Source organism: Marmota monax, unplaced genomic scaffold (assembly GCF_021218885.2).
Source record: "Marmota monax isolate L192 unplaced genomic scaffold, Marmota_monax_Labrador192_F-V1.1 WCK01_AAM20220418_F8-fsc00106, whole genome shotgun sequence".
NCBI classification, from domain to species: Eukaryota; Metazoa; Chordata; class Mammalia; order Rodentia; family Sciuridae; genus Marmota; species Marmota monax.
The window spans coordinates 10,206,448-10,224,236 of NW_026695218.1; the positions used below are offsets into that span (position 1 = coordinate 10,206,448).

Consider the following 17,789-nt stretch of genomic DNA (forward strand, 5'->3'; position numbering starts at 1 on the left):
CCTCAGAGAAAAACACTAGGCATGGAAATGAGAGTTCAGTTTGCTTAATCTTAAATTTGAGGTGCCTAATAATTTAGGTGCATATAAGAGACTGTAATTCAGTAAAATGATCAGGCTGGAAGTATAAATTTGAGATTCAGGGCAGAAGATGTTTGAAGTCACATGGATGAATGACTCACCAAGGCAAAGTGGAAAGTCTAAGGACCTGAGCCATGGAGCACCCTAATATTTAGATACCTGGGAACAGACGATTTATGTTCTCTATATGGCAGGAGCCTGTTAGAGGAAGAAGACAGGATGTTTCACCTTTATTATTCTTCCAGAATTAGATGACTGAATAGACAAAAGTTCCTTTGAACCAAGACTTCTAGGTGTCTTCTCTGGATTTTTAAAGATTTCCTATTTTCCCTGTATCTTCAGTACTACCTCCTTATTAACCTATAAGGTTCTCTCAGATTATTTGTTTACAAAGTGTCCTGCCCTAAGGATCTCAAGTCAGTTCTCTACTAACACCACAATAAAATGATAATCTAAAAATACACAATTTGTTTTGGATATATTATTTTATTCTAGATCTGGCTTCCCAGTTAAAACAATTAGGTTTGCCTTCCTTAGATACACACAAATATGATTGGCAACAGACTCTGTCATGGATAATTTACAAACACATGGTATTTTGGTGGGTGAAAGCATGGGGGACTACTTAGCTGTTTGGTAGAAAGTTCAAGTAAAATAACCCAACTGTCTTTGAGTTGGTGACAATTGTGCAAAGAGTACCTGAAGTTGTACAACTGAGGTAGCACATTCAAGTATTTAAGTAGGTAGTATAAATGTCAATAGTGTCTGCCTTTGTGGTCTGAAGACCCTTAGCTTTCTCCTCTGAGAAATAGACAATAGCACCCTCTCTATCTCATGAGGATTAAGTAAACTAAAATGCCATGTACACTGTAACACACAGTGCAGGAACATTACTATTATTTTCTTTACAGAGAACCAACTTGCCAGAAAGATTCTAAAAAATTTCAATTGGTGGTCAAATTTCAGATGTAATAAGGATTTAAAAATTTAGCCAAACGCTTGTAAAATCATGTATGTACAAGGATAATCACTGCAAAACTGTTTTTAACATAGCAAAAGTTTAGAAATAATTTGACTTTCTACTAACAGGGGATAAGTTAAATAAACTATGGTCCATCCTACAATGGACTATAACAGCCTTTGTTAGTCAGCTTTTCATCACTGTGACAAAATAACTGAGAAAAAAAACTTAAGGAGAAAAGATTCATTTTGGCTCATGCAGAGATTTCAGTCAGTGTTTGCTTGGCCCCTATGTTGAAGCAGGAAGCAAAAAAATTGCTTACCTCCTGGTAGATGGGAAGCAGAGACAAAGGAGGGTAGGGCTTGGGACCAACCTCTTTCAGCTAGGTCTCATCTCCTAAAGTTTCTATTACTTCCCTATAGCACCATCAGTTGGACCAAGTCTTCAACACATGAGCCTTTGAGGACGTTCCAGATCCAAACTGTAATAGCCTTTAAAAAAAGGCAATGTTTGGGCTGTGGCTGTAGCTGTGGCTTAGTGGTAGTGCACTTGCCTGGCATGTGTGAGACACTGGGTTTGATTCTCAGCACCGCATATAAATAAATTAATAAAATAAAGGTCTATCAACAACTTAAAAAAAATCAAATTAAAAAAAGGGGAATTTTATATATATCAATAAGAAATAATCTTGAGATACACTAGAGTAAGTGAACAAAAGCTAGGTGCAGAACAGTATACAAAGTTTATATCTATTTTAATAACAAGATATGTGTGTGTGTGAAATATCTCTGAATGGATACACAATTAACTCACCACTAAATACTTTTTGTAATTATCTGAAATGCGTTCCATGCATTTGTAGTAGTTACTACAAAGAATAGAATTTAAACTGGACACAGTGGCACACGCCTGTAATCCCAGCAGCTCAGGAGGCTGAGGCAGGAGGATTGCAAATTAAAAGCAAGCTTCAGCAACTTAGCAAGGCACTCAGCAACTCAGTGAGACCCTGTCTCTAAATAAAATATTTGTAAATAGGGTGGGGGATGTGGCTCAGTGGTTAAGCCCTCCTGGGTTCAATCCTCAGTACCCCCCCAATAAATAAATAAACAAACAAATAAACAAAATCCAGCCACAGAGACTCAAACACCAGCGAGGCATGAAACAGAATGGGTGATGGCTATTATCTTTGATAAAGATAATAAATAATAATTAAATAATAATAAATAAAGAGCTTTCTTCAAATGGGAGGGACCTTGCCTAAAGACAATGAAACTAACATTTATTACACCTATTTGTACATGTATACAAAATAGAAATTCTCATATTTTACTGGTGGGAAAAAAGCCTTCTAGCCACATATAGGAAAAAAAACTTAAAATAAGCACATGCATACATGCACACACACACCTCTTATCCCTTATCATGTTTAAGAACTGAACCTGAGAAAATAATGAATCAAATATAAAAACATGTATGTAATAAAGACAGACAGTAATTATAAAAAGTTTTAATTATAAAAGTAAGCCATGGGAGACAGGCCAATGTTCACCAATAAAGGATTAGTTAATAAATTATGGTACAACCAAGTAGCTACTAAACACTAAGTTTTGAAAGAATATTTAAAAGCATAAAAAATGTTCATAGTACATGGGGAAAAAATGGGTTAGACAAAGAGGACTGTATATACATTTTGATCTCATGAGTGGAAGTGAGAAATACAGAAGTCCAGAAAGACATACAACAAAATGTTAATATTGATTATCCCTGGAAGTTTATTATAAGTGATTTTTGGCTTTTCACTTTTTGGCTTCACAGGTATTTGTTATAGTAAGCATGTACTGCTTTCATAATTGAGGAAAAACAATAAATAGTATTTGGGGGGGAAAAACAGAAGATACAAAAATTTAAAGTTATACTTCTTCATTCTCCCAATTCTTTAATAATCAAGGTATATATGTGTGAAAAAAGAAAACGTCTAGGCAGGCTCTTTTATCTAATAATAAAAATGTTTATCAACTATAAAATGGGTAGAAATATTGCTTTATTGGAGAAACATCCAAATTACTTTCATGTTTGTTATAAAGTCCTAACAAGCATCCAAGAAGAAAATACACAGTTTCCATAGGAATAAAAACAAACAAAATGGGATGGTGACTGCCCCAAATGATATTTCCTAAAAAAAAAAAAAACGTAATGTTTAACCTATCTTCTATTGAGGAAAGGTAAGTAAACTGCACACATCATAAATAAGATTTCCTTACTTTACAAGAAAGAACAGCAATCCTGGTTTTGAGGCATATTAAATACAAAATCCACTCTTTGACCAAGACGAGGGGGAAAATCATTCTTCAAATTTCAATTCTCATGCAATAAAATCCAAAGGTCTGTTGAAGCCACCTTTTCGATTCATGTACTGCCTATAATGAGAAGAGAAAATTCATTGTGAACTTTTTAAAATTCTGGACTTTTTATATATAAAAAAAACCCCCAAAACCAAAATAACATGTTTTTAAGATTAAACCTAAGACCACGTTTAACATGACAAAGTGTAGGATAGAAACTACTTAAGGTTATTTAATGCACATTAATATGAGATTATTTTACTTTTACTTATTTTTGTGGCTTGGAATCAAACTCAAGGCCTCAAGCATGCCAGGCAACATTCTACACTAAATTACACCTGTAACCCATAACCTCACTTTTAAAATAAAGCAAAACCATTTGGATTTCTTTAAATGCCACATTCAGTATGGAAATATATTTTCAGAATTATTTGGAAAGATCGTACAGACCTTTAAAAAAATCAATTTAAAATTCACAATTATTTTAGGTAAACAATGATTACCTAGTTTAAACAAATAAAGAACTCCTAAACAGGTATCTATTAGGCAAATTCAATTTGTACGCTTCAATGGTTCACCTCATAATACTTTATTTGAAGGTAATTTTATGACAGTCTATCCATAACAACTCTATTACTTTAGCTCATAGCACTCTCAAATCATATTATTCATAGTCTAAATTAATTGGAATACTGATCTTTTATCAGTGATAAAGGTAGAAAGAAAGGTTATATTTAAACATGTCTTGACTTTTTCATCAACAATTCAGTGAGATTTTAAGTATAGATTCATTTGTTTCGAATCTATAACACAAACAAAATGTGCCTACACTTAAAAAAGAAAAGTCTATTTACATTAAAATCCTGATGTAATCAGTATAGGTAAATAGTTTAGAAGGGATTTGTTTTACATTGAAATCAAAGCCCACTAAGTTGAAGTTAGGCTTTTTTAAGAAATTTACTACACACAGCTCAAACACATTTAAGTCAGCTACCCTCTCTAGAATAGCTATTTGCTAACATGTAAATTGAGAAACAATTTTAACATGCCAGAATATAAGCAAGAAAAGTACTTCCTTAAGATAAGAGACAGGGTTCTGAGGACACATCTCAGTGGTAGGGCACTTGCCTAGTATGCACAAGGCCCTTGGTTCAATTACCCAGTACAAAACAAAACACACACATAAAGGGACAGTACAGAAAACTAATACATTTCACAAACATGATTACCCCATATAAAAAGCTCTTTCCAAATATGAAATTGAGTTTATTAGTTTAAACATAATAGTGGGGGCTTTGCTTACCTGTACTTCCTCTTCTGAGACACATTTATGGCATAGGCATTGACAGAGCCATCTACCTTCTTCCCCTGGAGAAAAACAATAAACAAATAAAATAGGAAGGACACATTAAATGCCTGATCAAGAGATGGATAATGTTAAATCACCAAGATCCATTTAAAAGAGAAAATTTTCAGATCCTAATGATACCCACAAACTCTCAAGTATTAAACAACTCTGCTCACATTTTTATGGTTACATATATACAATTTAATACAATATTAAAATCAGCAAACATTCATGGTATGTGTATTATGTGTAAGGCATGCTGGAAAATAGGCTAGTAGATCCTAAACTTTTTTGGTCAAAGACTCCTTTAAAATCAGATAAAACTTATTAGCTCCACAAAAATTTACATTCACACAAAATTTAACCTCTACCATTAACTTATAATATTCTCAAATTGTAGCTTGAACATTTCCATTTGTTTAAATTCCATTTCTTGCATAAGTCTTACCATTTTTATCTTTAATCAAGAATCAGAATATAGAATAACAGACAATAGTTGGATTGTTACATACCTTTCTATATGTGGCATGTATCCTCTTTGTTACTAATTCCTTTTTTAAAATTTGTTTTAATTAGTTATACATGACAGTAGAATGTATTTATGCACTTTTTAAAAGTTTATTTTTGGTTAGACACAATACCTTTATTTTGTTTATTTTTATGTGATGTTGAGGATCGAACCCAGGGCCTCATGCATGCCAGGAGAGTGCTCTACCGCTGAGCCACAACCCCAGCCCCCTTTATGGTTCTTTAATACAGTCAAATTAATTAACCATACCCACTTGCTCCCATATTGTTCCTCATGCCTGAATTGCCTTCCCTGCCAAGAACCAATCTTTAACGAACTGGTTCTTTCTTATCCATCATTCAAGGCCCAGTTCAGATGATCCAGCTGTCAGGCAGCACCTTCTTTACTAACCCCTGAAGAATGGTATCTATGCTTTCCCCACAGTACTTTCTATTTTCTACCCTGTATTACTGTGATATATATGCTATTGCTCCAATGACACTGAAAGCTTCTTGATGGAGGGATATATGTCTGAGTCACCTCTACATTCTCACATACTAGGGCACTGCACTGGCAGTTGATTGGAAAATGACTGCGAAATGAATGGGACTGGCTAATGCCACGAAACACATACATGTGACTCCTATTTCCTACCCTTGTCCATTATTACTCATGAGTGTAGCATACTCATTAGGCGTCTGCATTAGGGGAAAAAAAAAGGATTCTGACCCACTGGTCTAATGGTATGCATAGGTGAACTACATATTTGAAATGGTGAACTACATATTTGAAATGGAACTAATATATATGGACTTAATTTTCTGTTCTTATTTTCATATATTTCTAAGGGTAGGGCTACTGGATAAATTATAAGAGGTAGGCATAACTTGGAAAGACCTGTCTTGACCAAGAAAAAAGGAAATTATGCTAATCTTTTCACTGAGTTCAATTTCTAAAGACTTGCTGACTTTTTAGAAACTTTTGTAGAGTCACATATTATTAGCCCTATGTTCATTTATTTACATACTAGGATAGAAAATTACCCATTGGTAAATATAATCACACTTTGGAACTTTCTAGAAGAATGTTGAAGTAGAGGGAAAATAAATGACTACACGACATATGGAAAGGTTCCACAATAGGGATCAGTGCTAGACAATTTACCTAGCACCAATGAAGCCCTGGATTAGATTATGAGTACTGCAAAGAGGAAAGGAAAGGGAAACAGAAGAAAAGGAAAAGGTCCCCCAACAGATCAATGATGAAAATAACACAAGATATATGTAACTGAGAAACATGAGTGAGGTAAGATACTTCATAACTGCCAACTGCATATAAACTAAGTTAACAACCCCATAGAGGTCATTAGAAAACAACTGACATGGGAGTTGGGCTATACTCAGTGGTGGAGCACTTGCCTTGTATGGGATGAGGCTCTAGGTTTCACCTTCAGTACTGGGAAAAACAAACCAAAACTCCACTGACATCATTTGATTACATGGTACACGACAATTTTTAAGGATCCTCACTTTTTCCTTAATAAACAAACATCTTAAGCAGCACTGATTACAATTAACAGTGAAGGATAGGGCTGGGGTAGTGGCTCAGTGGTAGAGCGCGCTTGCTAGCATGTGTGAGGTACTGGGTTCAATTCTCAGCACCACATATAAATAAATAAAAAATTAAGTTCTATCAACAACTAAAAAAATTAAACTAAATTAAAAAAAAAAAAAAGCAAAGCAAAGGGTTAGCTCTACCTATATAACTCTCAGGAATTTCAAATATAATCAGGAAATAGTCATACCCCAAAACAAATAAATAATTTCAATTGGATAGAATGGTGCACTCCTGTAATCTCAGCAACTTGGAAGGCTGAGGCAGGAGGATTGCAAGTTCAAGGCCAACCTCAGCAACTTAGTGAGATCCTGCCACAAAATAAAAAACAAAAAAAAGGGATGGGGATGTGGCTCGATCGCCAGTACAAACAAATAATTCTTCTAAAAACAGTCTTCTAAAAACAATAAAACTACAATTGCTTTACTTTGGAGATTTTTTTTTTTTTATCCATTTAACTAAAACTGCTTTACTTTGGAGATATTTTTATCCATTTAACATATATATTAACAAAACATTTCACATATAAAATACTCTTTGGGAAAAAATAAAAAGGGATTTGGATTTGATATATTCAAGGAAAAAAAGTTGACAGACACCAAAAAAAAAAAAAATTAATATTCAAAAATAGGGTTCATATAACCTCTGCATTCTTAATTTTTTTCACCTCAACAGTCATGTGTCAGTACTCCTCTTAAGTTATACAATATAATTTTCAAAAATTTTAAACTTACTATCACATTAGTTAAAAAGAAAGTCTTACACCATTTGGGTTTATCCATTCCATTGAACCCGGGTCCCGCCCGTGCTAGGCGAGCGCTCTACCGCTGAGCCACAATCCCAGCCCTCATCATTGGGATCTTAATAGGAATTGCATTAAATCTGTATAGCATTTTTGGTAGTATGGCCATTTTGATATTAATTCTGCCTATCCAAGAACATGGGAGATCTTTCCATTTTTGGATATCTTCTTCAATTTCTTTCTTTAGTGTTCTGTAGTTTTCATTATAATTAATCTGTAGATGGACATTTAGGTTGATTCTATTTTTGTGAATACTGCATGCATATTCATACAAGTTTTTGTATGAACATAATTTTTTTCCAATCTCCTGAGTACATACCTAGGAGTGGCATTAGTGGTTTATATATAGTAACTGTTAAAAGTTTTGAACACTGTCACAAATGGTTTTGCAAAGTAGCTGCACTGTTTTACATTCTCTCCATTAGTATATGAGGGTTCCAAATTCTCTATCTGGTCTCCAAATCTTCCTTGCTTTTCTTTATGGCCCCTATCACTGCCTGACATAACCTGTATTCATTTATTACTGTCTGGTTGTCCTATTAGACAGTGAAGCCAAATGTTCTCTGATATGTGGATGCTAACCCAAAACAAGGAAGGGTGGGGAGGGTAAGAATAGAAATCCATTGGATTAGACAAAGGGAAAGGAGGGGGGAGGGGTATAGGAAGGACAGTAGAAACAATCAGACATAACTTTCTTAGCCTTGTATTTGAATATACAACCAGAGTAACTCTACATCATGTACAACCACAAGAATGGGATCCTGAATAAAATAATTTATACTCTATGTATATATAATTTGCCAAAAATACATTCTACTGTCATGTAAAACTAAGAAGAATAAATTTTAAAAAATAGAGCTTTCATCAAAATCTTTAAAAAAAAAAGGATTAAAAATTTTATTCCTTCTTTCCACATATATTCTTCTTCTCTCCATCCCCACTATTCTCCTTCTATTTTCTCTCTCCATTCCTCCTGGCCTTCCCTATTTCTTTCTCTTACCCCCATCTTCCTATCTCTCTAGATATTCTTTCCTCCTCCCTCCCTAAAATTTTTCTCCCTTTTCTTCTTAACAATCTCTCTCTCTTTCCTCCCCTTTATTGTCTCCAGGTATTATGATGAAAGCTAGATAGCACTCACTCCCCAATCCATCTCTATCCCCCATCTGAGCTGTGAGACATGTAGTCCAAGGTCATCTTCATCTGGTAGCTGAATGTTCTATTTCCCAGTAATTCCCCTTCCTGTAATCTTGTTCTGAGTTAACTGTACCAACCAGGCTCCCCAGCCCAATGTCTCAAGGGCATCACTGACTACTGATACCCATTCCCACTTACCCTGGCTTCTGAGATTTTAGACTCAGTTCAGTCCTGTATCATCTTACACTCGCATGACTCAGCAGTTCTCTCTACTTCTAATCTAACCCTCTTCCCCTCTGTCTTCCATGCTGTCCCCAATGTCATTGTTCTAAAACATACATATAATCGTGTTACTCCCTTGTTTTAAAATCCTTGCTTCCTCTTCTCAACACCAATAAGTCAACTCTAAATTCCTTAGCATGGCTAAAGTCATCAAAATCCCTACAAAATTTGTTTTCCTCCATTTTGTAGCCTCTGTCACAGTTACCACCCATCAGCCCCCTTGGACCAGTCACAGAATTTGAAATTCCCATAATACCTCATGCTTCTTCACACCTATACAGCACTCTACTTTAAATTATCTTCTGCCTTCTTTCTGTCTGATCACCTTTACTTGCCCTTTATGATCTAACGCAAACCATATGTCTGGCAAACACTCTCCAAATGCAATGGCAGTTTAAAGTTTCCTCCTTTGTTCTCAAAGCCCTTCAAACAGATAGTTACTGTCTTAAAACCAAATAAACTTGTGCCAACAGAAGAAATTATAAGTGACACATAAAAGAATATGGAAAACCACAACAGGCATAATGGATTAATTCAAATCAGAATGTTTAATTCATTGCATGTTTTACTTACTTTTGTTGAGTCAAAAGAGGCAAATCCCATTAACTTCATCATTTCAATTTCTTCCTCTGTTTTGCCCTCTAAGTCTTCCTCTGCAAAAATGATTTTAAAAACTCTTATATCATTATGTATCTATATCTATACACATACAAAATAAAAAGAAAACTGGTGACAAATTAATAGACATTCTACCTTACCAGCAGAGAACACATAAAAGACAAAGATAAATGAGAAAAATTCCTCTTAAATTTGGACAGAATGTAACTTAGCGTGCAAGTTGGAGCTTATGGGGGGGACCACCTTTAATATCAGATACTACAATACCTAGATTTGAAGACACTTCCAAAATAGAATATTCTCATGTTTTTAACTACCCTACCTAGGTTATATCAGGAGCACCATGGACAACAAGCAACTCACTAAGGTACAATTAAAACAAAATCTTAAAACCATATGCAACGAACACCATAAAAATCTTAATATTTAAATGCTCAAAAATTATACTTTTATAACTTATCATGACTGGAGCGATCTAAACAAGCTTATTTATCTAGTAATGTTACCAGTAATCTGACGTTCTTTGCTCTTTGTTTCTTTTGTTTCTTTCTTTTCCTCATCTCTTCTTTCTTTCAGTCGAGAAGGGGAAGGAGATGTGGATCTATGTCGTCTTGGGGATCTAATATTTATAAATAAAGATGTAAGAAACAGATACATATAAACGGCAACTCTGTCAATCAGCACAGATTAACGCATGAGTTCCTGAAAAGTAAAGACTGAACAGAAATAAGTTCCAGAGAACTCAAGAGTCCATTCACAGTAGAGGAGTGAAGGAGAGGCTCTGATATTACAAAAACAAACAAATAAACAAACAAAAAAACCCCACTTTACTGATAGTCATCAGTCGCACTCTACTAGGGCTAGAAATTTATTTATTTATTTATTTTTATTGTTACCGGGATTGAACTCAGGGACACTCAACTACTGAATCACACACCTAGTCCTATTTTTTTTTTAATTTTAAAATTTACTTATTCTAATCAGTTATACATGATAGCAGAATGCTCTTTGATTCACTGTACACAAATAGAGCACAATTTTACACTTCTCTGGTTGTACATGAAGTAAGATCCAACCATTTGAATAATCATTTTTGTACCTTGGGTAATGATGTCCCTCTCATTCCTTCATCTTTCCTAACCCCATGCCCCCTCCCCTCCCCACTCTAACCCTCCCTCCCTTTTGCCCATTCCAAGTTCCTCCACTCATCCCATGCCCCTCCCCATTATGAATTAGCAGCCACTTATGAGAGAAAACATTTGGCCTTTGGTTTTTGGGGATTGGCTTACTTCACTTAGCATGATATTATCTAACTCCATTTATTTACCTGCAAATGCCATAATTTTATTCTCTTTTATTGCTGAGTAATATTCCATTGTGTATATATACCAGTTTCTTAATCCATTCATCTATTGAAGGACATCTAGGTTGGTTCCACAGTTTGGCTACTGTGAATTGTGCTGCTTTTAACACTGATGTGGCCTAGCCCTATTTTGTATTTTATTTAGAGACAGGGTCTCCCTGAGTGGCTTAGTGCCTCACTTTTGCTGAGGCTGGCTTTGAACTTGCAATCCTCCTGCCTCAGCCACCCCATCTGTTGGGATTACAGACATGTGCCACTGCCTGTATAGGAAATTTTTATGAGGCAGAAAAACCTAGCTTGAAAAATTCTACCCATTAAACACAAACAATAAAGCCCACTTAAATACCAACTGATGCTATTAACAGAGTCCATTTCCAAGGTTCTTCTAAGATGTCCCATTCTTTTTTTTTTTTCCCACAATGGGAACCGAACCCATGGATATTTTACCACATTTAAATTTTGACACATAGTCTCACTAAATTGCTGAGTGTCTGGTTAAGTTGCTGAGGCTAGCCACAAACTTGAGATCCTCCTGCCTCTGTCTCTCATTTGCTGGGATTGTGGGTGTGCACCCAGTTAAAGTTCTCCCTCCAATTCTTGATCATACACTTGAATATATTGCTATCACCAAAAAGTTAATTTAAAAAATCCTAACAGAAATATAAACATTTACTTCTTGCTCTTGCCAAGCACCACACTAAGTGGTTTTCATTCATTTATTATTCCTCATTCACTTCTCAAGACAACTGTATAAGTGGAATGTAAACCCCGTTTTATCAAAAGAAATGTTAGCTTTAGAATAAAGTAGGATTGTTTCCTCCATTTCATGAAACTTCGACCAAAAAAAAAAACCACCAAAGTTAAGATCAGTGACCAGCTTCTTTGTTCTTCATAGTCCAGCTTCTGGTTTATTCACTATACTCACCGGGAGCGCCTTCGGTGTGGGGATCTCGAACGGCTCCTTCTTCGATCTCTTTCCCGAGACCGGGACCTTTCTCGGCGCCTTCGTTCTCTCTCCCGGGAAGTGGACCGGGACCGCCTACGTTCTAATACAAACACACAAAAATTGCAGAGCCAAAAAGTGAATCAAATATCAAGAGCTGAGCCCTCCAACAGAAACATAACGTGAGCCATCGCTAGTAGTCACACTGAAAAGGTACAAAGAAACAGGTGAGATTAATTTTAAGAATTTTTTGACCTAATATGTCCCAGCTATAAACATATTGGCATGTAAGCAATATGAAAGGTACTTAATAATATATTTTATATTTTTCTGGTAGGAAATCTGGTGTCTATTTTAGGAACTGCATTTCTCAGTTCGGATTAGCTACACTTCAAGAACCCCACAGCCACATGTGGCTTGAGGCCTCAGTTGACTTGTAAGAAAACTGAATACTGACTAGTTGAAGGTGACAAAAACTAACCAAGGACACAACCGAGGGTCCAAGTTAGAGCTCTCAATGGAAGTCTAGTTAGATTCTTTACATTGCACGGCCTCCTTATTAGGTCTGGGGGACAGAAGATATTAATCGGTGAGTTCCCTGGATTCGAAATTCTAAATACCGATTTCCCTATGATAAACTGAGCAGGATCATAAGACTTATGGAGCATCTATGAGCCAAGCAAAATCACATAGTGAATGCTATAGAATGTAACATTTATTCTCACATCAGTTTTCCCCGCGGGTTAACATTACCCCCAATGACTGCGAGAATTCGATTCAGAAAAGCTGGGTGACTTGTGCAGTTTCCTAGAAATTACATGAAGGAACTATGGCCTGAGCCCATAGGCCACAAGCACAGTAAAAGTTACTGTACTATAAGGTTGACAACTAGTCGATGAAACCCGAATTTAGAAGGAAAAAAAAAAAAAGACTCTAGACTTCAAACCAGAGAGGGTCAGAGCGTTAAGAGTGTAGGGGCCTAGGTCTTCGTTCCCCCATTCGCCCGCCTCTCCGTTGCCCAGATACTGAAAAAAAAAAAAAGATGCGATTCCAACAGAGCCCCACGCCATCCGCGTTGCTTCTAGACTCACCCCTCCGTGGGGAGCGGCTTCGGCTGCGACCCATTCGGAGTCCAACTCCTCCTCACACCGCCCCGGAAACGGCGGTGCAACAACTTCCGGGAGTGACCGGAACTGAAGTTCGATCTCCGACTGGAAAAATGTCGAAACAAGTCCCGAGGGTTCCGGCTTCTTAAGAAGGCAGGCAGCGAAAAGGGCGGGCCCAGAATGTGCCCTGGATGCCATCGCCTCTTCTGAATTCGGAGATTACGGTAGAAGTGGAGTTATCGTTTCCGCTCCTCCAGCCTAATTTTCACAGTGACTTTCCTATCTTGTTTGTCCCTGGCAGGCATTAAAAATATGCTATTTGATGCACTTATAGAAGTGTTTGAAAAATTCAGCTATGGACTCACCATCCTAACATAGCTTTCAATTTCACCATTTTCTCCAGTCCTTGTTCACATGCGTAAAATAGTCAAACCAATTCTACACGGAGTATACAAGGTTTGTATTTTTTGACTTTTTTACATAAAATTCTCTCATAAGGAGTGAAGACACCAAAGTTCAGCGATTGTCAGCTTAATATTTTCTCAGATGCCAGTATTGAGAACTTATCCCAAAGTTACTACAGGTAAGGAAAAGCAAAGGCTCCATATGCCCACGTATTCCCACAAAGTACTTCTCCAATGCTGCCATAACTAGAAAAGGCTTGCCGGATGTCGACTTCTAATCTAACCAACACTTGTCCCACCAGCTCCCTCCAAAGTTTCCAAGTCTGATGGTTTGGCTTTTAGAACAGAGTTGGAAAGAAACTAGAATAGGTTGGAAACACCCTTCCCACCAGTCAACTTTTTAAAAACTGATTCATACACTCTGATGTGCCCTCTTTAATATCTGTCCCAATCTAACTTTCAAGAAAAGAACTAACGGTAACATCTAGGATTTTCAACATGCATGAGGCTTGACTCTCAGACTCTTGGGATTATCCTGGCAGACTACACTAATGTGTGGGAGAGAGAGGTTCAAGGATTGAGGGGTGCCAGTACCGGAGGAAGAAGATTTAGGGATGATATGAAGAAACACCATTAATGATTGAAGACATTGTCCCTAGGGAAGACAGGAAATTTATAGGGAGACAAGGGGTTGTGCCATACAGCTGTGAGAAGAGAAATATGGTAACATCAATGGCTGAAAACATTTCCTTCTTTACTCTTGATTTCAAAAAGTGGTTTGGAGGTATGCTGTCAGATTTAATATACAAAGTTTTTTAATGCCTATTGTGTGTAGGACACTGTATCATTTTAGCACTAGGATGAAAAGATGCACAATATGGCCCCCTGCCTCAAGAAGCTTACACTCTAATTGTGGAGGCACAGACATTTCACAGTAATTGGTAAGATGTATGTGCAGTGTGCCATGGAGACATAAAAAGGACTTTCAGCTTGATTTGTTATTCCAAGAGAGTTTCCTGGGATAATAATATTACCTAACACCTATGGGACTAACTGTATGACAGGCACTATTATGAGTTACCCAGGTAAAGGGTAGGAGTAGCAGCAATATTAAAGAGCAGCTGTTACACTATGCAAGCCCTATGAGTGGTTTGATTTTATCATCATACTGAGTTTATTATGGAAGATCATACTGAGTGGCTGGTACTTTATCCTTAAAGTGATAAAAAGCTACTGGAGCATTTTAAGCTGAGTAGTTACATAACCATAATGGTGTTTTAGATGGTTCATCCTGACTGCAGATCTAAAAACTTGAACCGGGGGGAATAGCTGGAGGAAATGAGAACCCACACTAGGGCGATTATGAAAGAAAAGGAGTAAGAACAGATCAGGAAATATTTGAGGATCAGTATGACAGATCTTGGTGACTGGCAGTGGAAAGAGAGAGAAGACATGACTCCCAGGTAGGTTCAGTTTCACAGAATGTGACCTGTACAGCCTTGCTTAGAAAGGCCCCAAACATTTAATATTCAGCTGTCACCATTTTGAAATTATTTTTGTACAAGAGGCCCTGTATTTTGTTTGCCCTGGAAAAAGTGTGTGTGTGTGTGTGTGTGTGTGTCTGTCTGTCTGTCTGATGTTTATTAAGTGAGAAAGCAAGGATTTGACTGTTCCCCACAAATAAACTTGAAACAAGATATCAAGTCCATACAGAAGACACATGGAGAAGGCAAAAAACAATGATCCCTTTTATGAGTGCTCCTCTGTCAGGAATAGTATGGGACCTTTTCTGTGGGCTTATATCCCTCATGAATTCAATGGAGCCCTTTTTGCTTATATTTGTTGTGAAGTCTGAGAATCTAGTTATACTTCTGCTTGTGGTAAAGAGAGAATCTGAATTCCATTTCATTTTATTGAGTATGAACATCCATAATAGATACTTTTAGCAGGCATTTGACTATATGCAGACTGAGTCTGATATTTAGGGGGAGAGATCAGAAGATAGAGGAGAATTTGAACCACAGGAGTCCATGAGATGTCCCAAAAAAGAAGAGAGTGACAAGATACAAATGTCAAGTATAAAAACACTGGTGAAGAACAGTGTGTGAAAATTCCAGGGGGTAGAGTTTTGAGAAGAAGAGAAGGGCCAGTATAGGAGGCTGAATAATGGCTTCCCTAAAGATGTCTGGCCCTTATCCCTGGAACCTATGAATGTTACCTTACATGGGGAAGGTTTTGCAGATGTAGTTAAGAATATTAAGAGGGAGATTATGCTGAGATCCAAGTGGGTCCTAAATGCTTATATACACGCAGAAAATGTGACCACAGAGGCTAACATGGGAATGATGCAGCCACAAGCCGAGGAATATACCTCCAGCCACAAAAAGCTGGAGGAGGCAAGGAACAGATTCTTCTCTAGAAATTCTGGAGAGAGCGCAACTGTGCTGGTGCTTTGGTTTTTGCCAATTGAAATTGATTTTAGATTTCTGGCCTCTAGAATTGTGTGAGAATAATTTTTTTAAGCTAACAAATCTTTGCTAATTTGTTGGAGTAGCTTCAGGAAACTAATATCATTGGCTATGTCAAATGTAGTAGAGACTCCTTTAAAGTAAGAACTGAGAACTCTCAGCTAGATATAGCAGCATGAGGCCATTGATGAACTTGCAGAAAATTATTTTGGTGGAAAGTAGACAAAGAGATTGTAAAGGATAAAACTTATTTTTCCCCACTCCCTAAATCCATACTAGCACTGGAAATCAGGGAAGTTGCCTGATTTCCAAAAAACCTGAGAAACTTCTCAATTAGAAAAATCATACCTAACACAGTGGCAATTTAACACTGAAAGGGACAGCAGATCTGTTTTCCCAGGAACCTTTAAGCCCCTGAAGAAGTGGGCAGGGGTCAAACCATCCATAGACAGCAGGCAGGGGGACTGTGGAGCCACAGCAGGAACCCAGTGTTCCGTACTGTGAGTGGCATTGTGTCAGGGTGCAGCTGACAGGTCTCTGCACACACGAGCATTAGGATTGGAGGGAGAAGCAGATCAGTGTCCCAGGAAACTTCAGGTCATCCAATGGGCACCAGAAGTAGGAAAAATCAGCTGGGACCATGGCAAAAATCCTTCAGATTAATTTTTGAATTTCCCCCATTGGGTTGGTCAACCTCTTCCTAACCAGGATACACTGAAGGGAAGGAAGCTCCATTCTCTGTTCACGTGGTTGTAACAAAATATCATCAACCCAGTGGCTTATAAACAATAGAAACTTACTTCTCATAGTTTTAAAGGCTAGGAAATCCAAGATCTATGCTGGAAGATTTGGTGGCTGGTGAGGGCATTTTCTTTTTTTTTTTTTTTAATATTTATTTTTTAGTTTTCGGGGGACACAACATCTTTGTTTGTATGTGGTGCTGAGGATCGAACCCGGGCCGCACACATGCCAGGAGAGCACGCTACCGCTTGAGCCACATCCCCAGCCCGGGCATTTTCTTAATAGAAGATGAGTTCTGTATCCTCATGTGGTGGGAGGGGATAGCTAGTGTTTTGGGGCCTCTTGTATAAGAGTGCTAATCCTATTCATGAAGGCTCTACCCTCCTAACATAATCACCTCCCAATGGCCCCACCTCCTAAAACCATTATATCAGGGATTAGGTTTCAACATATAATTTTGAGGGGACACAAACATTCAGTCTATAGCATACATCTCAATAAACTCACCTCAGTAACTCTGGAGAAGCTAGTGCTGTTGACTGGTTTGGACTGCTAAGGAAACAGAAGATGACTTTCATAGTTCCTGAAGAAACCCAACCTACTATAACCAGTGATTAATGCAGAGGTTTATTTTTCAACTTTTTTATTTTGAGATAATTATATGTTGAAATTGCAAAGGTAGTGGAGAGAGAGGTCCTGTGTACTTTTCAGCACACAATTACATCTTATGAAACTATAGTACAGTGCCAAACCAGGAAGTTGACATTGGTACCTGTGTGTGTATAGTCTTTAAGTCATTTTTCACATGTGTAGATATGTGTAAACACAGTAAAGATGCAGATCACCACAGACACATCCCTCATGATAACTCTTTACATCCCACCCTCTGACCCCTGGAAACCACTAACCTTTCTTCATTTTGAGAATGTTATATAAATGGAATCATGGGGTTTGAGATCTTTTAAAATTGACTTCGTTTTCATTCATCATAATGCCCTTAAGATCATCCAGGTTGCTATAGCAATAGACTGTTCATTTTTATTACTGAGTAGTCATGCATTGTGTAGATGTGCCACA

At 37.2% G+C, this 17,789-nt stretch overlaps 1 protein-coding gene across 2 annotated transcripts; it reads right to left on the reverse strand.

Annotated features, from left to right (window-relative positions):
• Positions 1 to 2,530: 2,530 nt before the first annotated feature.
• Positions 2,531 to 13,222, reverse strand: Snrnp27 (small nuclear ribonucleoprotein U4/U6.U5 subunit 27). 2 transcript variants are annotated; one of them, XR_006849294.2, is made up of 7 exons: positions 13,085 to 13,222; positions 11,976 to 12,096; positions 10,194 to 10,306; positions 9,643 to 9,722; positions 4,685 to 4,749; positions 3,301 to 3,456; positions 2,531 to 3,212 (listed from the first exon to the last, which is right to left on the reverse strand). XR_006849294.2 is itself a non-coding variant. In XM_046432389.2 (6 exons), exons 1-6 carry the CDS (start codon positions 13,116 to 13,118, stop codon positions 3,402 to 3,404), a joined length of 468 nt encoding a protein of 155 aa, XP_046288345.1. In that variant the 5' UTR covers positions 13,119 to 13,222; the 3' UTR covers positions 2,531 to 3,401. The 2 variants fall into 2 exon arrangements, 1 of the variants encoding a protein (XP_046288345.1); XM_046432389.2 differs by having other exon boundaries at positions 2,531 to 3,456.
• Positions 13,223 to 17,789: the final 4,567 nt, after the last annotated feature.

What these genes read in the sequence shown, in the direction of transcription:
- Snrnp27 (XM_046432389.2), bottom strand. Translation starts at nt 13,118, where the DNA reads ATGGGTCGCAGCCGAAGCCGCTCCCCACGGAGGG. An exon ending in CCACACCGAAGGCGCTCCCG is followed by an intron (nt 10,307 to 11,975) that starts GTGAGTATAGTG and finishes TATAAATATTAG; the next exon opens with ATCCCCAAGACGACATAGAT. An exon ending in CAAAGAACGTCAGATTACTG is followed by an intron (nt 9,723 to 10,193) that starts GTAACATTACTA and finishes TCATTTTTGCAG; the next exon opens with AGGAAGACTTAGAGGGCAAA.